This window comes from Channa argus, chromosome 7 (assembly GCF_033026475.1).
Source record: "Channa argus isolate prfri chromosome 7, Channa argus male v1.0, whole genome shotgun sequence".
NCBI classification, from domain to species: domain Eukaryota; kingdom Metazoa; phylum Chordata; class Actinopteri; order Anabantiformes; family Channidae; genus Channa; species Channa argus.
Genome location: NC_090203.1, coordinates 28054793 through 28067044, shown reverse-complemented (window position 1 = coordinate 28067044; position 12252 = coordinate 28054793). Strand labels below are relative to the sequence as shown.

The 12252-nt window shown below is 38.1% G+C and overlaps 1 protein-coding gene across 11 annotated transcripts in view; it reads right to left on the bottom strand.

Annotated features, from left to right (window-relative positions):
* Positions 1 to 849: 849 nt before the first annotated feature.
* The window catches only part of exoc6 (exocyst complex component 6), a 48764-nt gene continuing 37361 nt past the window's right edge, over positions 850 to 12252 (bottom strand). For 7 of the 11 annotated variants that reach the window (XM_067511934.1, XM_067511937.1, XM_067511935.1 and 4 more), the window contains 3 exons: positions 5972 to 6084; positions 5515 to 5526; positions 850 to 4553 (listed from right to left, as the gene is read on the bottom strand). In XM_067511934.1, coding sequence (XP_067368035.1) covers positions 4427 to 4553; positions 5515 to 5526; positions 5972 to 6084 — 252 coding nt within the window. In that variant the 3' untranslated portion in view covers positions 850 to 4426. The remainder of the gene's footprint in view (positions 4554 to 5514; positions 5527 to 5971; positions 6085 to 12252) is intronic. The other 4 variants (XM_067511936.1, XM_067511940.1, XM_067511941.1 and 1 more) reach the window with 1 other exon arrangement.

The following is a 12252-nucleotide window of genomic DNA, read 5'->3' as shown; positions in this document are numbered from 1 at the left end:
ACTGCTGTCCAGAGATAATAGAGGTCTCCAAATGTCTCTCGCCTCATTACATCAATGGTGACAGGGATGCTCGCATTCAAACAGTGACCCAGGCCAAAGTTCACTTGCTGTTTGCCAGTCAGCCTGTGTGTGGTGGGACAGAGCGTGGATGAAGATACAAAGTGACAGAGAACCTTCACAGGACAAGTAATGCTGTGTGACTAGTGTCAAATCCATTACTCATCATTCTGAAAATTTAACTAAGGGTCTTTAAAAGCTCACCAAAATATTGACTTTCCAAATATGTCCAATGTCTTCCAAATATAGATACTGCAGTATCTGTAGATACTCTACTTGTAGCTGATGTTTTTCAATCTTTTATCTATTTATTATAATTGTTCTGCACTTATATAGCACTTTTCTACCTATTGGCACTCAAAGCGCTTTATACTGCTTCTTATTCACCCATTCACACTCACAATCACACACCAGCTGCTACACAGCTGGCAAACACTCACCGGGAGCAACTAAGTTGGGGTTCAGCGTCTTGCTCAAGGACACTTCCACATGCGACCGGAGGAGTCTGGGATCAAACCAACAGCTGCGGTTGCTCTACCTTCCAGCGCACAGTCGTAATGTAGTTAGTAAACTAGCATTGAGCTAAGTTGCAGAGTTCATTCGGAGGCCATGCCCCACTAAAAAGAAAGAAATCTGAGTCTCCACTATTACGGTCTGATCTATATAACACAGTTTTGTAAAAGTGTGTTAGGGCCAAAACAAAGGAGATTTTCAAAGATCGAAGAAAAGTTGCTGATGGTCACTGGGCTGGAAAGTGTTACAAAAGAATTCCTAAAGAGTTTGGAACAGACATTACAGTTGCAATAATCTTTTTATTACAGCACATAAAATTAAAACAACCAATTTAGGAAAACTTCTCAGTCAGGATGTCGTACAGAGAACAAAGGTAAAGCAAGGGTTGCTTTTATCAGAATGTACCCTCTCTCCACTTCTAGCATAAAAGAAGAGTTATGTTAAAGCTAAACAATTCGCAAAAAAAAAAAAGTGTAATTATGTTATATTTTTAACAAGCCACGTGAGCGTGTTTGTCGAATAATAAAGCTGTTCGACAATTTGCAAGTGTTGCTGGAAGTCCATGAATCTTATTTCGTCATTGCACGGGATTATGTGACACATTATATATGAACAAACATACATTTCATTCCCAAATATTTCCTTCAACTGGAGACACATGTAGCACATTTTAAAACCCTGCAGGGTTGTAGAAATGACATTTGTAAAAAATGAATTTACACTGATAAATAGGTTTGGTTAAAAATGTGAATACTAAACGTATCAGTAAATTGTTGACTAATGTTGACAGATTATGTCATTTGCTTGTTTTAGGTCAAAATGCCAGATTTTGCAGAACAAAATCTGCTCACAGAAAACGTCTCTGAACCACTGGACTCGCAGCACAACAAGTCTCCATCAAAGTGTTTTTGTTGCTCAGACCACAGACAGGAGTCAGGATGTGACCTTCATTCTCTGGAGGTAAATACATGGCTGCTGTTAATTACTGCGCATATTTTAAACAAAATGTCTTGGAGTCAGGGTTGAGCTGTGATCATACTAAAGCACCCCTATTTTCTCATGTGCCATGTTTGAATTTTTATGTTTTCATTCTTCATTCATGGCATAAATTCAGTTTGATGTACTGCACATTTCAGCATGAAGAAAACAAACTTCATGACAAACTCATTACTTTTCTTTCTCGCTGTTAAGTTAAAACCACTTAGCAGAAATTTCACAATAAAAGTCTTTGAAGCTGCTGAAGGAGAATACTGTTCTGCCTCTCTTCTTTAATAGGCTTTATTTGTGAAATCTCTGCAGGAAATCTTGAGTTGTACTCGCAGCACGTTAACAGCAATACAAAGAATAAGAAAAAAAAAGGCAATTAAGACAAATGTGCAATAATCCATTTTCCACTGTCATGCAGCTTCAATTTGAGACAAAATTTCAATGCCGGCACTAATTTAGGAATTTATGCTAAAGTGGACATGAAAACATGGCAGAAGAGGTAAAGAGCTAAAAAAACGAATTCAAACATCCAGCAAAAACAATCAATTTGATGTGTGCACAGAAGCCCTTCTGTTAAAACTGAATATGTCTTTAAGACCAGTATTTAAATAATTAATATTGGAATGTTAATCAGACCATTTTAATACATTAGTGATGCAGATGAGTGGAGAGAAGGCAAATAAATAAGTCACAGAGCTCCTCACACTGGACTGAACCAAGTAACAAATGCAAATTCCAACTCTTATTATTTACATATTTACCTCCCCTTTTGTTTGTAGCAGACAAACTGCTGTAATATTGTCTTTACAAAATATGCAGTATATACATTGACATTTACAAGCAACTTTAAAAAAAAAAAAAGGCAAAAATGAATCTAAAAGGAACAAACTTCAATTAGTTTCAGTGCTGAATAAAAACAGTTTCATTATAAAATATTTAATCAGGAGTCATGTGCAGGTTTTAATTCAGCATCAACCTGCTCGATGAGGCTGTAAAGGAACCAATTAGTTATTGCTGCTTTGTGGCTATATGAGGGATATAAGATTATAAAACTTCATGTCACCCTGAGGAAAAAAACAGAATTTAAAATGAAAATTATCTCAATTTTAAACATATATGTATTATTTATAATAACTAATAACAAAACTTGTTTTCTTGTAAGGTCAAATTGTTTGTGTGCTGCAGTGAACTTCACAGAAATAATGTCCTTAACTTTGCAACAGATCAGATTTGACAATGATGTGTGTAATTCAATATGCAACGCACGAGAAACACTGATGGCAGCTGAGGTGCCAGGCAACATAGTCCCCTGTTCACAGGGAGCAAGTTGTGCTTCAGTGTCACCACAACATTTCCACTGACGTTGCTCGAAAACTTGAAAAACGTTAAAAGTTAAAACAATCCAGTACATCAACCTGCAGTAATCCACAGTTATGCATGAATGTTTGTGTTGTTGTTGTTGTTGTTGTTGCAGATGGCATTATTTCATAAAATGTTCCTTTTATGGTGTCTAACCTGTGAACATATAGTGGGGGGGGGGGGGGGGGGGGGGCACCCTTATTTTCTCACATGCACTGAATATGTGAAGAGTCAAACTGCAATCTGGGTGTCACCCTGCTTTCTTACACTAGACCCAGTGATCAGTCACTGTGAGGTGCATCTTTCTCTGTGTGTGTGTGTGTGTGTGGAGGGATAAAATATACAACATAAAAAAGAAGACAAAAAGCAAGGAAAACAACAGTAGTTTGACAGACCTTAATTTTTTTATGAACATCAGTCTTTCAAGACGTCATCATCCATCCAACCATCACCTCTGAATCTATTTGTTTCTGCTCACACAACATACACATTGACAACAGCTCAAGTACTGGGCAGCGAGATTGACACGGCCGTTGCCAAAGGCAATAGAGAAAGTGAAGACACAGAGAAAATATAAAGATATATAGAGAAAACCCAACAAATCCCCCTTGAGCAAGCCGTAGGAAAAACTTCCTTTGAAAATTAGCCACATGCCTTTGGTTTCGTTTTGCTTTGATAAAATTTGGTTTAAATCTTGTTCTTATTTGACAAAGATGGAAGAGATTGAGAGACAATAATTCAAATCAGGTGGACTCAGATCTTGGGTGTACAAGACTGAGTTATTGACCCTGATGTTTTTGACTGTGTACATACATTCTTGAAGAGTTTTAATGTTTAAAAAAAACCTCAAAGCTCATCAATAGCAGTAGCCGAGTGTAATATCTCCAGATTCACATGTTGGAAAACTGAGAGCACAGTCCACCTCCCAAACATACCTTGGCACTAATCCTAAACTAAACAAGACACAACAAAATAAATTATGCCCCAGTTACCAGAAGTTGTCAGTGTCACACATCATGTGACGTGTTCTGACAGGAAACCAGGAAACGACTCATGGTATTCATTAAGGCCTTTCACCTTACTGTCCCAGTACTTGTGTGCCACTAGTTTCCCTCAGCTGCTACACTCACACCTGTAAAAACAGAGCTTGCACCGTCATAGTCATTAAAATACTTTACAGACATTTTACTGTGCAGTCTGCTGGACAGTCCAGTGAACTCACATGTGTATTTATATGTGTGTGTGTTATTTACACGAAGTATTTAATCAGGTATAACTGTACGTAGAGGATATGACTTTGAGTGTGTTGTATTTGCTAGGAGTCAGTTCCCTGCGTGACTTGTGCAGTGTGTGTGTGTTGTTCTCGTGTTATCATAGCAATGTTTGAAAATGCCCTTTTGTGAGATTCTTGGCAGTTCATCGTGTGTGTGTGTGTGTGTGTGTGTGTGTGTGACTGCATGCATGATTTCATTCATTATATCTCACACATCACACCTGCGTACGTGTGTGTTTAGGAGGACATGCCATTGACCAGGCTCCTCAGCTGTCTGACCACAGTCTCTATTAGCTTCTGTTTGTCTCTGTCATTCTTCCTGAACTGAGAGAAGATGTTGTTCTTCTTACTTGTGTCCTTCATCCTGGAAACAAAATGCCAGAATTGGTTAAAGAACATCTTTTTTTGCTGGACTCATCACTGAGGTCAAGACTCTAAACCACACTTTCCAATGGACAATAAACCATGAGGCACTAATTAAATATTTTCTCCATTTGAATTTGAGTCAACAAAACTATGGTTTGGTGCCTCAGTGTTTTTTTTTATACACAAAAAATAGCTTAAGCATAACCTGATTTTAATGCAAGTCCTAAAACTAAACAAAGGTAACCTAACTAGGCAAAGGAGACACACACATACATCTTAAATGTGTGTGTGACAAAAGTATGTGGACTTTTGCAGCAGTAACTTCAACCACACAGTTCTAAGTCCTAATACTGTTATCACCATGATTTATGGGTAGGAAAAGATTTTTAACACTTAAAACTTCTCATACAAGCCAAAAAGTTCTGTGGACAAATAAAAGTAGAACATCCAGCCTGGTGAGAATCAACAACTCTTCTCCTAAGCTCTTCAGAAATCTCCTTTGTTTGGGCCATAACACACTTTTACAAACCTGTTGTCAAGATCAGACATTAATAGTTGGGGGGCTTTCAACTCATTAAAACCCTCGGTTCTAGTTTTCCCTTTAAATTAACTCATAATCCTAGATTCACATACTTTTGCCACACAAACACCTAGATGTGATTGGACAAATTGTTACAACGGAAAACAAAATACAATTTGTCAGTCACATTTGTTTAACCGGGTTCCTCCCATTTAGTTTTTGCGAAATCGGATCAGGTTTTAAGTCTATATAAGATTTATATAAAGTAAGGTTTCACCAACTTTCAAGCATAACTAAGGTAAAAGAAAGCAGAAGGTTCTCGATGAAAATCTCTCTTTCATGTTACCACTTCTTAAGTTGAACATTAACAAAGAAGGTGAGCCGTGAGTCAGTGTTAATGGCAAGAGTGAGAAAAGGGTCAAGAACAGGTTGAACCTACCCTCTGTAGACTCTGGATAGCAACAGTTAGCAGCAGAAAAAGAGCAGAGAGATAAAGGCTTAGAGAAATAGAGGGAGCGCAGCCACATTCATATCAACACTTTAAATTAATTATATGGCAGGATTTTTATAATTAAGTGCTACATTTGTTTATTTAGACATTTTTATTAAAAAGGCACTTTGACACTAGAATCCAACCAACATAGGAAAAGTTCTTCATAATGAAGACACTCAACACTTGAGAACTCATTCAAACTTTATTTGCGGAACCTGAATTGCTTGTTTTTTAAAATTCTTTTTATTGTGGGCAGATACACTGATGAATACAGGAAGGTTTTTGTACCTCTCTTCTTATGTTGCCTTACTGTCACAAGCCTAAAATATGAACTGTAAATAATATGTTCAAATATGGTGAAATAAAACGTCCCCGGCCGTGTGTGTATACAGGATGCACTCACTTTTCCAGTAGAGCCAAGGCAGTGGCTGGATTAACTCTCAGGTATTTGGAAGATGGTTGGCCATAATCTGCCAGGTAAGTTGACCAGTCCCACACCATGAACAGGTCCAGGAGCTACAAAATACACACAAACAGATATACAACACTCATACACAACCGATCTGCAATTAAGAGAACTTCAAGCCCAAGAGAGAAGGAAGATGAAAGGTGGTGGCAGTTGTGTGTGTGTTCTCCAGTCACATTTGTCTGTCCTCTGTTGGTCTAAAGGTTTTTCTGTGTCCATCTGTATTTAAATATCTAAGAGCTGAGGCAAGGTGAGATGAAGATGAACAAAAATAGCTTTTTGTATGTGGCTTCTTGCCTTTTCTTGTTTCCCTTACCTGAGTCTGACTTCCTTTGTTTGCTGAGCTGAGCAGCCAATCACAGTGATGTCTCTCACTGGCAATTCAATATGCTAGATTGGCTGAAAAGAAGCAGACTGGGGTACAAGTGGTGCCAGCGGTGTGGGGGACACATCAATAACTAGGTCGACACATGCTTACCAGGGGCCCAAATTGGCAACATTGGCTGGCTTAAGAACAGAGGTCAATGAGACAAATTTGTGATACGTTGAACTGGGCTGTATACGATAAATAAACATTTATTGGATTTAGGTTACTTTTTTAGTGGACTGGCACAGCTTCAATGTGCTGTAAACAAAAGACCATCATTTCTGCACAATAGTTTTTCTAACCAGGTGCCGGCACTTTTTTTAAATGCAGCGAAGTGTCTCCCCAAGTCACAGTGCTTCTGACTCAGACAATCTCCTGCTATGTGTTACGTGTGAAACAACTCTGCTCAGAGCTCATATGTGAAACTGGCTTTGGACTGAGAATAGCAGAACTAACCTGTGACAGGGACACGGGCTGCCAGTAATCCCCTTAACATCCTGTAGATATTCTACAAACTGATGTGTTTTGCAGCAAAGCCAAGCGGAGCTGGAGCTGTTAGAGCCAGCTCAGGAGCAGGGTCAGATAATGTGGCCACGATGAAGATGTGTATCCTGGGTCACTGTGTCACTTTGAGATGTAAACACAAGGGTGAGTGGGTGGGGAGCGACTTTGGCTACATGATGAGTGTTTAAGTGTTAAGAGGAACATTTAAAATGACCCCCCTCCATGACCTCTGGCTAACCTGATCAAAATGAGCCACATCCCCCCCTTACACACACACACACACACACAGAGTGTATGCTAATGTCATAGGGTGAAACAGCTGGGTGTATGGGTCATGTTGAAAGAGGAGAGAAAGAACAGCTTAGTGATAATAGCATTATTCATCTGACTGAGAGACCTGACACACACACAGACTTACCAACAATGCCATTCTTCTCACCTGGAGCTAAGTGATGAGCCACAAGCAGGCAGGCAGAGCCTTAGTTCAACTCCTCAGTTAGAATGACACTTTAACCACTAAGTTCTGGGCTAAGACTTACAAAGTGACATTATTAAAACAAGTCTAATAAACCAAGACAAGAGCACAGCTTCCACATCTGTCTTTGGCCTCATACTTTGGAGTTGGTTTTATTGTCCATGCATTATTTGTATCATTTCTTTTACATTAGACACAGTAAAATATTCTACACATCCGCCCTTGGCAAAGAATATTTTAGATTCGAGTTCAGTTCAGTTTAGATCATAAACCCCAGCCCCTCCATTTTTACCTTTTTAGATAGATATTATCACACTGATTTAAGTTAAAGTGGCCATTTCTTTTGTTTTAGCAAGAATCACTGACGGCAGCATCAGTTCAGTTTACAATGTTTGAAATGAATAAACAAATAAATATGTTATTAATTAATACGTTTGAATTCACATCTTTTTTTACTTCCTCTGGCTGTGTAGCGTGTCTAATCCCATTTTATTGCATCACAAAAGAACAAACAAACAAACAAACAACACTCCATCTGGGGGGATGGGTTTCTGACATATACCGCAAACATTGGTAAAGATGGCTTCACTTCTGGGGAACTGTCTTGTTGTCCATTGTTACAACTGTAGATTTTGCCATCAAGAAATGTTGAATTGTGCATTTTATAGCTCCAATTCCTATATTACACAGAAACTAATAGGTGTGTTCACAGGTAATATAACTGCAGCTCTTTTCGTTTTATCATCATTACCCATGTGACCTTGGCCTTCTATTTTTACTTTAGTACTTACCATTACTTAATTATTCCATTATTAACACATTAACCCTGTTACATTGTAATAGTTATCATCACGTACCCTTTTATTTAAAAATATTATCCCACTTTTTACCTTTCTATTAGCGAGATGTACAGTGCTATCGAAATACGCTTTCCTGAGAAAGCCAACTGTAACCTGGTTCCTTAAGTTTGTGTTTGTGTTGAATGCACTGACTGTTTTTCCTTCTCTGACAAACCTCTATTTATTATTATCTTATTATTTTGCCATCTACATAGCGCAGCAAGAAAAAGTGAATGGAATGACCTGGTTTTCCGTATTCATAACTGTCATCTGATCGTCACCTTAGTCACAAGTACGGAAAACCCTAATCACTGTTTTTAAGTTAACAACATAAAAATCTTCTGAAATTAATAACACATTTCTCTGTCTTCGACATCAGTCCACATTGATGTTAACAACAAAAAAGCTATTTTTATCAATTAAGTAACAAAAGCTCTGTGTGTCTGCATACACTTTTCCTGTGCGTGCATCACGAGTTGTGGGATGACCCAATTTGGAACATGAAGGATTTAAAGAACATTTTTAATTTCTTTACCAATATATTCAATAATAATAATTCAATAAATTCTTCACAATTATTGAGCTAAGAGGAATACACAGGCACCAGTTTGGAGAATATTCCAGTAACTTACTTTACCTGTTCCCAGGTTCTTTTCAGATCTACCTGCTCTGAATATAGTGCTCAGATATAAAAAATATTCGCTGTCAGATCAGTGGACCTGCTATCACAGTGCCACTGACGATTTGTGATTAATGTGTCAGACACTTTTTGCCTTCATCTTAATGCATTTTTGCAGCATCTGTAAACTTTTCAAATGCACTCTCTGTATCTTTTGTCATTAGCACATAGCTAATAGGAAGCATGCTGATAACGGTTTTCAGTGACGACACACACACAATCAGCAACTCTCAAAGGTACACAAGTACATTGAGACATGAAATATCTGTGATATAGATAAAACACAATCTCCCAATGAACAAATGCATTCTTATAAACCATATCCAATTCAGAACAAAAGAGAGTCTCATCCACACATATTGTAAAGTTTCTTCTTGATGCAGTCGGTGTAAGCAGCATTAGGATGAGTCGAGTGAGCTGAGTCGTGCGATCACAGGAGTCAAACAGAATAATCTCTCTCCCTGTGCAAGAGTTGGCTTGTGTGAATCCTTGAGAAGATCCACCATGAGTCATTCCAATTAATTTGTTTACTCCAAATTTCAAAAGCCCTGGTCTTACAAGTCAATTATAATGAAGGTCCAGTAAGAGTGTGACTGAGCTTGAAGTTCAGTAGTTCTGGATACCATTCCAACCTACAACTAACTATAACTAACAGAAAATGGGTGGATCGCACATTGTGTCTGTCAAATAATATTATATTTCTTTTTATAAACAATTTCCCCAATTACTGCTGGTTTGATTTGCTTTTTGAGGACAATGTGGCAATAAACATTTTCTGTCTGCAACATAAATTTCATCACTACTCCAGTCGATCGGGGTGAAAAGGACAAGTGCCAGACAACAAATCTGGGCACTTGATTAATACCTCACAGGTATAGAACGTGTATTGCAATATCCTTGGCAATGTTCTTTTGAGTAGTTACACATAGGGTGAATGTTTATGAATAACAGAAGGAGGATAGATAGATAGAAAGAAAGAATGAGAGGTGTGTTTGAAGAACAATGTCAGATAAATCGTCACCCATTACCTTATGGTTTGTTGTGAAACTCCCTAGTTTCAACCTTTACACCGAAACAATAAGCCAAAGCAGCAATCTGAAACTTTAGAAATCCTTCTCCGCTTTCTCCTTTTATTCACGCTTTCTCTTGTTATGAGAATTCTTCCTGGCTTGTCACCAGAGACTGTAGTCTAAAGGTGAAAAAGGTTAAATCTAGGTCTGAATAGATTATATTTACATTAGGGATGGGAATCAAGAACTGGTTCCAGTTGAGAATCTGTTCAAATTGCCAGATCCATCGGAATCGTATGCCATTAACATCAATTCCTTTTATTAATGCTGCTGTGTTTTTCTGACATCTGTAAAAACTAAAAACTAAATGCTAAATGCTAAAACTAAATCATGGCCTCCTATAAAACAATACACAAGACCAAAAGAGTGTAAAAAAGAACAAGCTTCAAGGTTTAGGGAATGTAAGTAGTTTTTACATGTACTATATGATGCATTTACCGACTGGGGTGTAGCATTATATCAGATTGGGTCTGAGTGCGTTGACATTGCCTACGAATGTTACTACATGGACGAGAACACATTTAAACAGGCCTTCAGTCCGAACAATTAAGAACAATTAAAAAGAGGTTCTAGATTTGAAATGAACAACCACAAGATAGAGGGAAAGTAAAAGGACGACCTCTGCGTAACCTCAGCCTGTGGATGCCTTCCAATCCATTTACCTTAGGCTAAGATTAACATGTCAACCATGCAGCCTGTTTAAAAGGCAACATGGACGCTTGTCTAATGAGCTGCATCTCGGGGAGGTAAGCAGGCAGGGACACTGAGGTCATGTCTTCTGGATTTCTTATGGGAACTTAGGGGTTTTAAAATCCTTCTGCAGAGTTAACACTCAACATTAATTTCATTATACTGAAATGTACTACTTTCTAATGGCATTTTAAAATACATTTTTAGGTAATGCTTTATTTTTCGGGCTGTAATGTTTTAATGATCTTCCTGGATGTATCTTAGAAAGAACAAATTGTAGTGACTAAAATAAAATTATGGCAGTGATTTTCATAATCAGTTAATTGCTCAAGTGTCTTTTCTTAAAAGCAAAAATGCAAATCCTATTTTTGAATATGTGCCTATTGTTTGGCTAATTATGGAAGCCTACTAAAAATATTTGGGGTTTGCTCATTGGGCAAAACAAGACCGTTGTAAACACTGAACACCAATAATAAAAGCTGCAGGCCTAGTTGAAGTATCAATAGTTCATTGAACTGCACCTTTTCAGGCCAAGTAAATATTTATTCTACGTTTAGTGTCTTTTAACAATAAACTGTTGACTTGCCTCTGAAATAAATGCTAAATGTTAAGCGCTTCCACCTCGCAGCTAGAAGGCCATGGATTCGAACCCTTCATCAAGCCACTCTATTACTCAATGCAATCTTTTAAATCCTGCACATGCACGCTCGCAAAAAGCTAATTATATACCTGGTTGACTGTGTACACGGCAGAAAACAAGCATTCAGGAAAAATCTACCTGAGGAAATCAGTAAATTCTCTAATGCCTTAGCCTAAGTACAGAAACCCGGTTGCTGTTTGCACAACAGTTTTTAAAAAAATCGGCTCCTGGAAAAAGGATTCAGCAAATGCTAGTGTTATGACGTGAACTGGATTCTGAGCAAAGCCGCACCTCAGGCTCAGCTTAACGTGTCAACACAGACATAAGTTTATGAGACAAACCAACACTTCACATACCACTGGTATTTACAAAGAAATGTGAGGCAGGTGGCCTAAGAAACGTCATGAGCAGGTAAACTAGAGGACAGATGAAAGTTGAAAAAAACTGTGAAAACGATATTGTTGGATGTGAGACAAGAAAAACTACATGACTGTAATTGTAAATAAATTTGTGTTCATTGTTTTGGTGAGTTCCCTCAGGTTCTAGAATCAATGTGAATGGGTCCATTGTTTTGTCTCAGTCAGGTATTCATTCTATCATCTTCATCTTTTGGTTTAAACCATCAGCAGGTTTAGATTTGTTTGCAGAATATTCCAAATATAAAATGCTTAGAATACATTTCTTTACTGGGCATTACTTTAACATGTGACTGACAGACCGTTAAAAAGCGAGCACAGAAGTAAGCTCAGCGGAAAAAATGAAAACGTAATGCAGGAGACAACTCTAAACTACTGTTCATTCAACATATTTACTTGACCAAGATATAGTGGGGTGGCAGTGGCTGCCCACTGACCACAGGGTCAGAGGTTCACGCCCCACTCTTCCCAACCACATGCTGAAGTGTCCCTGGGCAACACACTGAACCCCCAACAGCCTATCCTTATCCCCAGCCAT